General features: G+C 41.4%; 1 protein-coding gene across 1 annotated transcript in view; it reads right to left on the reverse strand.

The window, feature by feature from the left end:
* cnksr2a (connector enhancer of kinase suppressor of Ras 2a) overlaps nucleotides 1–13,748 on the reverse strand; it is a 67,132-nt gene that overhangs the window by 33,527 nt on the left and 19,857 nt on the right. Inside the window, exons 6-12 of the mRNA XM_050057376.1 lie at nucleotides 12,520–12,639; nucleotides 9,642–9,701; nucleotides 9,228–9,296; nucleotides 5,794–5,940; nucleotides 1,745–1,857; nucleotides 1,450–1,604; nucleotides 1,117–1,206 (exon numbers count right to left, since the gene is read on the reverse strand). Coding sequence (XP_049913333.1) covers nucleotides 1,117–1,206; nucleotides 1,450–1,604; nucleotides 1,745–1,857; nucleotides 5,794–5,940; nucleotides 9,228–9,296; nucleotides 9,642–9,701; nucleotides 12,520–12,639 — 754 coding nt within the window. The remainder of the gene's footprint in view (nucleotides 1–1,116; nucleotides 1,207–1,449; nucleotides 1,605–1,744; nucleotides 1,858–5,793; nucleotides 5,941–9,227; nucleotides 9,297–9,641; nucleotides 9,702–12,519; nucleotides 12,640–13,748) is intronic.

The following is a 13,748-nucleotide window of genomic DNA, read 5'->3' on the forward strand; positions in this document are numbered from 1 at the left end:
ATGTTTACAAGCACAAGAGTTCAGCGAGCCACTGAAGGACCGCCCTGCAGATTTACTATTGGTTCTGCAACGTAGGGAGTTTTTTTAAACTCTGAAATTGTATCCGCCCATCTAAACACAAAATCAGGGAGAAAGTCATCAGTCTTTAGTTAAGCAAAGCATCTAAAGACTGACTTGTGAGTCTACAGTGGCTGTCACTTTGTAGGAACATCTGACCTATTTGGTTGTTTGGGTTGGAGGACATGTTGCTTGCCAGAAAATCATTGGCTGCTTTTTTGAATGACGAGTATTAAAATGTAGTATTACCAAAGTCAGACCACTATTTCTTGAGATATGTTAGTGGACTTTTGGATCCATGTTCCCACCATGTGTTACAGTGTCAGGGACAATAATGCTGCTGTGAGGGAACATGTTCATGCCTCTGTGAGTAAATCTGTACGACTCTGAGTGTTTATTGAATTTGTTCTGGTTCACTGTCTTTAAGTCTCTCACATCTTTTTTTTTTCTTTTTCAACCAACTTCCTCTTCACTGCTCCCACCGGGGGAGGAAACTCAGGTCTTACTACCTCTTTCTCTCCTCACAGTTCCCACCCTGTCCTCCCCTGGTTGCTAGGCAGCGGCCAGAGGAAAGTGAGACACTGAGAAGAGCTGCTGTCAGCGTCTCCATGGCAACTGCGTGAGTGATTCAGGTGGAGGTCAGGGAGAATAGTCTTTTTTTTCCCCCTGTTTCTGCCTCCTCTCATCCCTCCTTTCCTCCCTCCCTCCCTCCTCCTCCTCCTCCTCCTCCCATCTCTCTCTTTTATTCTTTCTCCCTTCATGGCTGCCTTTCATTTTCTCTGCCTTTGTACCAACTGTCTACCTTCCCCTTTTTTTCTCTCTCCGTCTCTTCTCATCCCCTCTTATTTCACTTCTCTGTGATGCTAATCACAGGGAGAATTAGAGGAAAGGGATGGAGGTGCATTGATCTCCCCACACACACACACACACACACACACACACACACACACACACACTGATCTCTTCGTAATACAGAGAGACGGGAACATTTAACTGAATCTAACAGGCTCCTCAGGAGGTGCACACACACACATATGCACTCCACACGCCGGCACTCACCTCGGCGGCTTTCTCTGTTAAGCTTGGCTGGATCTTCATAGTCGCCCACCCAGTTACACTCCACAGGCATGGAGATGGGCCTCAGCCTGCCTACAAGTACACAATTAAAAAACTTAATATTCTCCTTGGAGTATTTATATTGTGATATGTGATATTTTGGTTTCTTGCAAAGTTTTCTCTTTATTTTACCCACAATGTACAGAGCTCCATCACTTTCTAAACTTTTTATTAAGCGCCTCAGGCAGGCAGGTGGTTTTCAGCCTCATGATTGTTTTTTGAAGTGGTTCGATGCAGCAGAGTGAGATTGAACTCTCTCTTTCTCTCATCTCATACCATATGTAGGTGTGGTGCAGTACACGGACTCCTCCTCTTCTCGCCGGTGAGACTCTTGATCCAGGAAGGAGTTTGGTGACTCAGAGCGCTTAGCAACGCTGACGCCACCGTGGTTACGAGATGCCTCATCTCCAGACAAGGCTCCTGTCTCATCTCTATGGCAACAGCAGAGACGGATTTACCGGCAAACAATTGTACATCAAAGTCAAAGCTCCTCTTTGCTGTCACCAATTTTACTTTCTTATCAGTTCTTTTCTTTGAAAAAAGAAGACAAACAAAGACACTGACACTGTACCTGGGTGTGTATGGCTCAGCAGGTGGAGGTGGAATGTAAAGGTCCTGGAGGGCAGAGCTCTTAGTGGGTGTGCCTGAGGGTGTGCCCGAACCACTGCCTGGGCTTCTGGTTGGCTGCAGAGAGAAAAAAGGTCACGACAGATCTTTTCTTAAACTTTTATTTGTTTGTTTTACAGGTTTCTGACATCTTTAAAGTGACAATAGACGAGATTTTTGCTTTAACTTATCATTATGAAGTAAATGTTGATAGTCCAATGTTATAGCTGTAGAATAATGACATCATTGGTGTTTAGAGTGGTTCTCTACAAGCCTCGCTTTCACTATGCAATTTTGTTTGCCACTGGGTCAGTCTCCAGGGAAAATGAAGGCTCGATTTACAGCACAACAGAAGTGCGTCGACCACTGTGCAACCAAAACAGGAAGAGGAGAGCACTTCTTTTTTCCCTGGTAGCTATGGGTAACAATCCCCAGTTACCAAAGAATATTAGCATGAGTTCTTTGTAGGTACTATCTCCATTGGTGGAAATGGCAGGTGATGGAAAAACCGAAGTAAGTTTGGAAAACAAAATGTGGTGTGTCCGCTAGCTTTTGCGACAGCGGTGCCAACATAACACCACTTAGAAAAGCTGGGAATGGGTTAAAAAGTTGTCTGTTTCCACTTTAACGTCTTGAATCAAATGGATAATTTAAAGGAGCCTTTAGGTGACATTCACAGCATATCAATCCATATGTTTACATGCATAGTTAAGTCAAGCTACGGTTACAGCTCAACTAGGCCATTTAATTGGACTACTGTCCCTGTCCTAGTTTACAAGCACTGGAGGGGAATCGACTGACCAAAGTACGTCCAACTCCACTACGATAGGTGGCAATATGCCTACTTTTAGCTTGTTAGTATTGGACCTTGTTCTGGTTGACCTATTACGTCACAGACCAAACAAACGACGAACAAGTTAGCTACAGTTAGCAAGTGGCAAACTTGTACCATGGTGGACATCTTCACAGCTCTCTACATTTCGTCCATCCAAAAGTGCATAGCTCGGGATGTAGATTTTGCCATATTGTACAGGCTTCTTCTGTTACGCATATCATACTATTCGACTTCTCGGTCACAGCCCGGGCAGAACCTGTGGAGCATGCACAGAGTGCCTAGGCCAGTTTGGTTCCAATTGACTGTATACATGAAGGAGTAATTTGACTCCCAAACGCATTATTTGGGTGTGTTAGTCTGACTTTGAGAAATTGGGTTTAGTACGATTTCAGTCAGATTAATATGTTTACATGTATTCTATGAGTCTGATTTTAGTCGGACTAACACAATAAATCAACTTTCTCTAATGTCATAGAAAAACTTACTGTATGATCCAGAGTCAGGGGAATTGTCTGCACACGTTTTTTTTTGTTTTTTTTTCCATATACCTTATTAATCCCAGATGGGAAATTTTTTCACTCTGTTGTCAATTACACACAGGTCTGAACACACACATGCACAAACAGGACCTATACATCCACTAAGTGGAGAGATGTCAGAGTGGGGCTGCCCATGACAAGTGCTCCGAGCGGTTGGGGGGTTCGGTGCCTTGCTCATGGGCACCTCGGCAGCGCCCAGGAGGTGAACTGGCACCTCTCCAGCCACCAGTCCACGCTTCATATTTTGGTCCGGACGGGGACTTGAACAGGCGACCCTCCGGTTCCCGACCCAAGTCCCTATGGACTGAGGCACTGCCGCCCTGTTTCAACATGGAGATGGCTATGCATGTGGCTAGCAGCTATTGGCGCTAACTCTATAAGCAGTGCTAACAACAGTAACAGTGCTGACAAAGCTAAAAGTGTTAACCAGGGGGTAAGTGGAGGGTGAGTGCTACACTTCCACGATGACTCCATCCCCATATCAGCGAAAACCACTGTGCAAGCACAGTGCAAATCTCGCCGCTGGGATACACACGTGGACTGACCATCTACCACAGCAACAAACAGAGAACACAGATAACAACACATACAGAGGGAGTATGACTTCATTCTCCACACAGGGCGTCATTACCACTATATCTTTACATCCAAATAGTTGTTTGCTGCTGTATTAATAATCTGAATGTCACATCCAGAACCTTTAAGTGATGATTCATTCAAAGTTGGATCCTATTTTCAAGTTTTTCAAGTTTCAAGTAACTGTTGGAGCAATTATGGCTATTTTGATTTGGTGGTCATATAATATCTGGGCAGTTAAACTGACCAGTAGGGGGCAACAACATGCTCATTGTGGTCACCTGTTTGAATGAGGGGGGGGCACAACAGTTCAAGCAACTCCAACACAATTCCAAGATAAAGATGATCTGAAAAAGACCACACTGAAGTCATTTGCTTCAGGTTACTGTTTGCCACGTAAATAACAAACTAAAGCATTAATTTACCACAGTGCTGGTTGGCTACCTCTGCCTCTAAACCTCTGGAGTGTTTGCTGGCAATTATGTACAACAATAACATTTCTAAGATTGTGGCAACATCATTAAAAAGAAGTCTGATGAGGCAAGAAACGCCAGCAGGCAGGCAGTCATACAGGTTTGAAACTATGGTTAGATAAATTAGATGACCCAAATTGTCTCTTGTCCATTACAGTTTACAGACGAACTTCCTGTTTCAGTTTTATTCAGATCTTGCTGTTCCAGACGTTTCAGGTGTGCTTACTTTCGGTTTCACCTCCTAACACAGCGGCCTTGTTTCCAACCTGACCACTTGTGCTCTTTGCCCTGTCAGACTTTGTTGTAAGGATGTCATCATGTCAATTTAGTGAGTACAACAAACAGTAACTCCGTCTCCCAGAAATTATTTTATATTATAACAGCAAATGTGTTTAAGGCTGTGAATAAGTCAAGTGGATAAGAAAATACAGATACAGAATGTATCTGCAAAATGTTGCCAGACACTCTGTTTCACATGTTTTCCTTACACTATGTGCTCGTAACATGTGGTACAGAGGTGTTGAGGTGTACCAGTATCGACAATAACCATGATATTTAAAAAATTAAATATTGATATCATATTAACGAGCCACTTAAGATAATACCTTTTCATTCTTGCTTTGTCTTCCTGTCCATTTACCTACACTTGTATTGTGAGTGTACCGGCACACAATAATGTTAAAGATCAATTTGCTAGATACCACGATATTACTATTATTGCTAACTGTCTTGGCCAAGATAATCATGTAGTGAAAATCTGATACGGTGCCAGCCCTAATGTAGAATGTAATCCACATGTTTATGGTGATGTTAATGCAGAGATGGGACGTGTCTACTTTGGCAGGATCCTGCATGATTATCCACCTCCCAACAAAAATCTGGTTGGTATTAGAAAATTACTAAAAGAAAACATATTTTACATTTTCTTTAAAATGTATTAAAGTCAAATTAGCAGTATCTGCATGTAATTTCTAGGGGACAGCGTAGACAAAAAATGTAATAAACCAAAAATGATCTCTTAAAGGAGCTGTATGCAACAATCAGAACATATTTTTAGTCTGAGCTGGGATTGTCTGCACAGGACTCACATGCGTTAACATGCACGTGTAGCCAGACCATCAACCATTACAACAGAGAGGCTTGGTTTACAACAAATTCTCTGCTCAGCACTTCAAAACTCCACTATATCTTTACATAGCGAATAGCTGTTTGCTGCTATATTAAATATCTGTATGTCACATACTGAACCTTTAAGAGACATGACAGAGACAACCCAAACAGTGATGGAGGGCAGATAAAAACTGTTTTCCTCTGAGTTTCCTCATGATTGTGGAGATAATCAGTGTTAATTAGGGAGATAAATTTCATAATTGCGGGTGCACTGGGATCGTGGGTGGAGGGTGCCATCAATTTTCCCTTCCCATTCATCCCAGTGTGTTTCAGCTGGCAAACAAAACCCTGCTGAGCCACAGTATCGTGACCTAATTACACGCTTTGGCTGCAGTTGTACAGGGAGTAGGAATGCTGTGGGGAGTTATGTGGGCCAGCGCAGTGCCTTAATAAAGTCTATAAAAGGTAGAGCTGGTCCCACCTGCAGAGCCAGGGGTTTCCAGCGCATGTTCTTCAGCAGAGCAGGGGCGGAGCTGAGCGTGCTCTGCGGACGCTTCTTCAGGGTCAGGGACACGACGCCTTTATCAGCCCTCAGCGAGCCGACCAGGTTACGTAACTGCCAGCCCACCTGTGGACGGGAGAGGGTCGCACAGTCTAGTTATCATCATCATCATCTGGGTAATGAACAATGAAATCACAGCAGCATATTTATATTCAGCCTGTAGTTTGAATTCTGTCCACGTCGTGATTGGACCTCGCTTGTTGAGCCTTCTGTGCAAGTGGGTGTGGAGGTGGTAAGTCTATCTATAGAGCTTTCATGTGATGTAACCTGCCCTCAATTTGAAAACAAATGCATCTTATCATACATTTATCTTCTTTTTTAGCCACCGTTTTCACAATACTATGCCAACACTGTTTGTTTGTAGGACATTTGTGAACAAAAACTGTACACAAAAAATAAAAATGGCTGCCATGAATGGTCACTAGAACTTTGTTTTTTCCCTTTTTGTTGACAGCTATTTCTTTTTTACCTTTTAGTCATTCATTCTTTATGTAGAGAGATACTTTCTAATTATGGCAAATCTGGGATTAACCTGAGATCTGATCATAATGCAAGAGGAGGTGTGGAGAGGGCTGAAGGATCTGATTACACTAATTGCAATGCAAGCTGCATGCATCTGCATCTTGTTAACGTAAGGATACAATCTGCAGTATAGATGTAAACAGACGGGGTGCCGGACCACAAAAAACACATAATTACAACCAGCTTTAACTCCCAATTTGATTGACAGGTCTTATAGTGCAAGGACTAGATAACAACCAGAATAAACAAAATTTCAAGGGGTTTACGCTGATACATAATACATCAGAGCACAAGATAAAAACCTCATCTCACTGTTAAAATCTGCTGTTCAAATTATTCTTTTTGGATGATATCAAACCTGTAATAACAGATTTTTTTTTTTGTAGCAGAAACAAGCTGTCACACCACACTGTCATATTATCACTTTTTGATGTTGATGTGCCAAACTTGTTAGCCACCTAATGAATGTAAGTCCAATATTCACCCTCTTTAAGCTCTGTTTTTGGTCTCCACCACCTCCTGGAGGAAATATCTGATTCTTAAGCTGTTTAATGCTCCTCTGTGTCCACCAGCTAGTCTCTAACTGTGTGAGTCTGCTTTTTGGTACAGAGCAGGTGGCGTACTGTGGGTTTTTAGAGCTTTATTTTGCTGAAAACGGCTTGAGAATGTCGCTACAGCATGAGAGCGTTGAGGCTGAACCAAAACAGTAAAGTTGCGGGGAAAGAACACCAAAACGATGAGCTAAAAGAAGCTAAAACATGCAGAGACTGTGAGTTACCTTTGGATTCATCATAAGAAGTGACCCTTTTCACATTATTTGACCCATTGTTATGATAAAAATATTGATCACAGCAGCTTTAATATTTGTTTACATCTGCAATGTCTGTGAATACAGGCATCAGATGCTAGGTTTTGCTAACAGTTTGTTTATGCTTAAGGTCACTCTCCTTACGTCATGTCTTGTCTAAAGCTTGGTATACATTGTGCGATTTTGGGCTGTCCCTGATGAAAGATGACTAACGTGGCGATATCTTTGGTCGTGGCTCTAAAACGGTGGTCTTATGTCACACAGTACGAGAGGTTCAAGGATGGCCGTTGTCACAGTCTTGTGGTCAAAGACAGCCTGGGATAAAATTTTGACAGTGTCAGAAGTTTGGGATGACCATCTCACTGTGTGGCTGCTGTTACAACTTGGTCTACTAACCAACCAATGGAAATGCAGCATGAAATTACACACTGGCGCTAAACCCAAACAAACAGAAGGATATCAGCTCGCTCAGAGGCAAGATGCGCTAAAAGTAATGTGTGGGATTCCAGCAAAAAGGAAAACCTTGTGGAGTTGTGGCAGCAGAAGCCTTGCCTGTATTATATGTCCTCCAGCTATTACCCTGATCACATACAAAAGGATGAAGCATGGAAGGAAATAGCAGAAGAGTTGCAGCTGCTGGGTGAATAACCACAGTATATAGTGTCCACGAAACTTTAGGTTATTTAATAATGTGACCCTCTATGTTGTGCTCCACAGTGGGAAAAGTAATAACTTGTGTAGCATCCTTAAGCCCGGAATACACTGGGCAATTTTTGCATTCAGTATGTGAAGCTTTACGTTGTAGCCTGCGATTCAGTAGGCACTGTCATCGTACAGTCTGCAATCATCAAACTTGATGTCGTACCCAAGTTTATTAGATCCATGTTGCACAGTGTAGTTTGCACTAAACTTAAAGGATTGTCTCATCGTCTGTGGGAGGCTTTACTTCCTACCTTTGTCTGTTTCCTGCATGTTTTAATACACTCCTTCTTTGATTCAGTCTCGTTACTTCCTCCTTGCTCCAGAGTTTTCTCTGCACACCTGTCTCGTACTGGCCTTGTTTCCTCCACCCTAGTGTTCCCTACCACACCCTAGATGTCTTCATTGTCATGCAGTCCCTGTATTTCCCTCCTTTTGCCTGTGCCCGTCTACTCTAGTTGTGTCTTGTTCTTGTGATTGGGCCTGTGTGTATATACACCTGTGTCTTTCCCTTTGTCCTTTGTCAGTTTATCTGTGTTTGTGTTATCATTCTTTGCTACGTTTTCTTTGCCCATGTTGGTCTCTAGTGTTCCGTGTTGGATTGCTTCCCCGAGTTTATCCCTGTATTCATTGTGACATTCTGGTTTGTTCTCAGTTTAGTTTGTGTGTTTCTTTCTTTTGTTCTTTGAGTCACGTCTGCCTGCATCTTCAGTTTTTGTTGCTTGCCTGATTTGGATGTATTTCACCAGCTGCATTAAAGCTCGCTTTTTGTTTAGTCCACCTGCCTGCCTACTGTTCTGCATTTGTGTTCTCAATTGAACTGAAAACTTAACATCATTAGAACTGTGTTACTATGATTAAACATTTGAGAGACGTACACACAGACAATGTATTTTTTTCATCCATAGTCCAAATTCTTCTGGTGTCACCAACCTTTTTGAGCCAGACAGCTACCGGAGGGGTAAAGAGTAACATGGAGGGCTGCTTGTTTGATATAATCTTCCTGAATAATACAGATTTGCTTGTATTAGTATCAGCTGATTTGACCACTGACATGCGAGTGAGGGCCGGCTTGACCACAGTTATTTTTAGAACGTGCCCTGCAGGCGATTCATTGGCTCCCTCTGGGCAACCAGGCGCTTGCTGGCACAGTGTTGGCTGCCCCCTAATATACAGGGTTAAAAAGGACAGAATGGTCCTTTATCATGCATTTAACCCTATCCAGTCAATAGCAGTAAACAACAGTAAGTGAATAAACACAAAAGATATATTTACAACATATAGGAGCACACAAACACTCACACAGACACAATAAGAAACCCACCACAGTCTGGTGATTGACTTGTATGACTTCATCTCCTGCATGGATCTTCTTACAGCGGTCAGCTGGAGACTACAGAGACAGAAGAGAAACAGGCGACTATGAATTGATCTGACTTTATTGATCGCTGCATGCCAGTGCTGGCTGACAAACTGTACTTCAACATGCTGTAATGTAACAGAGGGAAAGCCTTGCAGAGTCATCTTCATGGAATCAGATATGCAGTAATAGATCTAAATGTTGTCAGTTTTCTAAAGTAAGAATTGGTTTTCTATGCACATCAACCCCCTGGGTGTGAAGGGGAATCTATTTCATTGGTGTTTGTGGGAATTAATTTGTTTATGTCACAGATGAAATTCACTGCTTGGCTGGAGTTCAGCATGTGAAGGTGTGAAAACAGGATTGTAAGCCTCTTACCCCTTCAGTAGTTCCTGTGATCACATGGAGGCCGTCGTAGGTTGACTTGATGTACATTCCCTGATGGACAGAGGGAGGAAAGAGGCTTTGTTTGGCTCAGTAGGTAAAGCACCAGACTTTTCTGAATCCCTTCGAATCCCTTATCAAATCTTATTAGCTTTACCTTTCAACAAAAGCAAGTAACTGAAGGCTAAAAAGCTACAAGTCAAACAGTCTTATCACAGTTTGTTGGCTGAGAGGGAAAAAAACAACAGTTTTTAGTGGCAGCGTATTTAAAGTAGTTACAATCTGAAAATGAGAGCAGCAGCAGAATATATGAAATTTTAATTAAATGTATCTGACATATTAATTTAACAGCAGTAGCCTTCTGTGCTCATTGATCAGATTCAAATGTAATGAGTCAAAATTTAACTAGGAGATTTTTAAATGGACAGTTCACCCCAAATCAAAATTACATATTATTACTCTTACCTGTAGTGCTATTTATAAACCTAGATTGTTTTGGTGTTTGTTTCTGGGTGTTGGAGATATCACCCGTACAGATGTCTGCCTACTCTCCAATATAATGGCACCAGATGGCACTCAGCTTGTGGTGAAAAACTCAACAGCAATGTCTCTTTCCAGAAATCATGACTCGGTTACTCAAGATAATCCACAGACTTTGTTGTGAGCAGTTTCATGTAGGAACTATTTTCTTTCTACTGAACTACACTTGCCAACTGTATCACTGCGCAAAAGGAAGCATGCATCTACTGCTAGCTCACCTAGCACCACTGAGCTAGCTTAAGTTACAGTTCAGCAAAGGATGATATGGCATTAATTTTTACATCTCGTACTATCACAAACACAAGCGCATCCATGCACACTTCCGTCTGTGCAGTGATAAGGTTGGTGGGTGTAGTATAGTAGAAAGAAAATAGTTCCTTCATGAAACTGTTGTTTCAAAACAAGGTCTTTGGATTATCTTGAGTAGTGGCTCCAAACTAGTCCAGCAATGGGGTCCAGATTGCTCCTTAGTCATTATTTCAAGGTCCACAAAATGTAATATATATGGCATCATACTTACATTTGGTCATGTTGTCTAGCTAGTTTGCTGTCTCTGTTAAGCAGCTGTCTGTTCTGTCTGTTCTACAACAGGAAACGGCACTTCAGAATTAAAGCTTGTGCTGGAAATTCAACTTCAAAAATAAAGGTTTTTGTTATCATTACTATTTTTTACAAACTTGACATGTTTGTGAGTCATTTGCGTTCCATTTAGAAAGGACCCGCGACCCACTTTTGGACCGTGACCCACCAGTTGGGAACCACTGATCTTGAGTAACCGGGTCATGATTTCTGGAAAGAGACATTGCTGTTGAGTTTTCCACCATGAGCTGATTGTCAACTAGTTCCACTACACTGGACAGAGTGGCCGATATTTCCAACACTTTGCTGCTCAAATCAAAATATCTACAATGATGGTACGAGGAAAATATGTTTTTTTGATTTTAGAGTGAACTGCCCTTTCAAATTGACACAAGGTCACAAATAATTATTGGCTAAATGCATGCAGGAGCAGCACATTAGCCAGAGAACAGCCAAACTTTACTGAATTAGCTTTAGTCAACTGCAGCTGACGTCTGTCATTTGAAGCAGCGACAGTTGGCTAAAAATGAAAAGCTGCCACCTACTTGTTTTCCATTACTCTTTTTAATAAAAAGAGTGAGGAGACATAAAAGATTTGATAAGAGATTTGTTCGCAGCGGAGCTTAACAGATCTAGATATTTTGCCAACCTGGAAAAGCATCCAAATTGGAAGCAGCTAATCTCTATCTGACACTGTTATAAGTCTCTCAATGTGTTGGAAATTTTAACTTGTAAAAGCAGGTTATGCAATTACAGTACACCAAATTCCATCCAAAACCAAAAAACATGTTTTTTAATCATAATGATTTGACTGTTTATCAAAAAATCCAGAACTTTTGTTGGTTGTTTTTGTTTGGTTCTATGTTTACAAAAGGAAATGTCCACCCTTTTTTGTTCATATGTATTCAATCAGCTGTGGAAATTCTGCCATAACTGCATCATGTCTGCATGTAAACCAAACAGATTTTTAATTGTATTCCAGAGCCATCCATTCCAGAGGGTCATCTCATAATCAGGTTTATCTTAAATTCTGGCTAATACTGTATTCTATACCCTGCCAATGGACATGTCATTTTTTTAACATTTATACAAAAAAAGCTGGGTTGGGTTGTGGTATTGAACTTTCACAGAAAACTACTTCCAAAGTTATAGGTCCCTTATCGTACAATAAACAAGGGATGTAAGAATAGATCGATCCGTATCAATACATCGATTCAATGATCAACAATCCAACATTAGCGATGCAAAGGGAAAACTTCGATACATAATGCCATCTTTAAGATATGCCTTTATTCTGAAATTCTCATAGCAGGTCTGTGTCACCATTTTCATCCAACAGAACTTTCTCACAGCAGACATTTTGACATGTCATAGTAGGAAAAGCACAGGTGATCCAATAACAGTAATTATAGCTGCATTCCATTTAGCAAGGCCCTGATATTGTGCATGCTGGCTTACTTGAATAGCTTACGTGGACACTTTATGGAAATGAGCTATCGTTCATGCTATCAGTTTTACGTACTGATATCATCTCATATCGATCGGCCTCTGAATTGAATAAAATACTGTACTGTACAGCTAATACTGTATCGTCCAAGTAATCTAGTGATCATGTCATTACACACATCAAATGAATAAAAGACGGACAAATACTACTTGAATTACCCACAGACACTCATACTGAAAGTGATGCTAAAGCCGAGCACACACACACACACACACACACACACACACACACACACAGAGTCATTACCAGGCCCTCAGAGGGTTTGATGTTGGTGAGGTGAACCAGCTCGAGGTGGGCTGACTGAGAAACCAGCGGATCCGATGACACACACACTATGTGCTCACACACCTCCGACAGAGTCTTGCACTACCAGAGAAGAAGAAAAGAGGGTCAGCAGTGGTGCTTAATTCAGAAAACACAGATGAAAACACAAGAAAAACAACGTGTATCTTCCTAAACCTGCAGCTTTTGTGTCGTTATTAAAGGTTTTCTCTTCTGCTTTACTGAGAAAGTAACATACCTTCCCTTCTAATCTCAATACAATTAGAGGCTGCCACTATTAACACAGCTATGGTTTATGACTGGCACTTCCTGTAGCACTTCAAAGGGTCAGCTGGCCTAAATTACAAAAAGAGAACATATTTTTTCACTTGCCTCAAGTAGTATTTAGCTGTGCAGATAGTTTGGGTTTTCTGATATCTGTCTAAATTGAGGTGAATATAAATTGGTGGTGCCCACAGCATTAAAAGATTAAACAAACAGAAAGCAGACTCCACACAACATGGTGCCGCCAGTTTTAGGGACCATTTCCCTGCTATAAAGCAGTTAGAATAAAAATAGCTGACAGTGTACTTTCTGGGTAATCCACAGCAGTGGCTCTCAAACTTTTTCAAGAAACATTTACAAAAGACAGAAAGCTTCCTGCAGTATTAGCAGTGAACTCAACACTGTACGTGACATTTTGCTGAATATATTTTACCTAGCGTGAATCTGGACAGCCTTTCTAGTGTCAGAGCACTTGTGATGTTCCTAGAGGAACTGGAGTCATACACAACAGACATTTCACAGCAGACATTTCGACTTGTCATAGCAGGGAAAGCACAGGTGGAACTAATAACATCGACGATGGCTCCGTTCCAGTGATTACTGCAATGCAATGCAGTAATTAGTGAGTGTATTAGTAACACCAGTGTTTGACAAGTCAAAATGACTGCTGTGAAAATGGTCAATTAAACTTAAGCTGCCCCACAGTTTGGGAACCACTGATCCACAATAACAGGGACATTTCTTTTTTCTGAAAGAAGATGCTGTTTTTAAATGTTTCAAATGTTGTTTACTTTGGTTGTATAGGTGTGGAAGCTAAAATCTTAGAGAGGAAAATCTCAAATATGTCCTGAACAAAGTAAATCAAATCTGGCTGCCTAGGAAATATCACTACAAGTGCACTGGACCAACCCTTCAGAGGAATTAACATT

This window comes from Epinephelus moara, chromosome 11 (genome assembly GCF_006386435.1).
Source record: "Epinephelus moara isolate mb chromosome 11, YSFRI_EMoa_1.0, whole genome shotgun sequence".
Classification (NCBI taxonomy): domain Eukaryota; kingdom Metazoa; phylum Chordata; class Actinopteri; order Perciformes; family Serranidae; genus Epinephelus; species Epinephelus moara.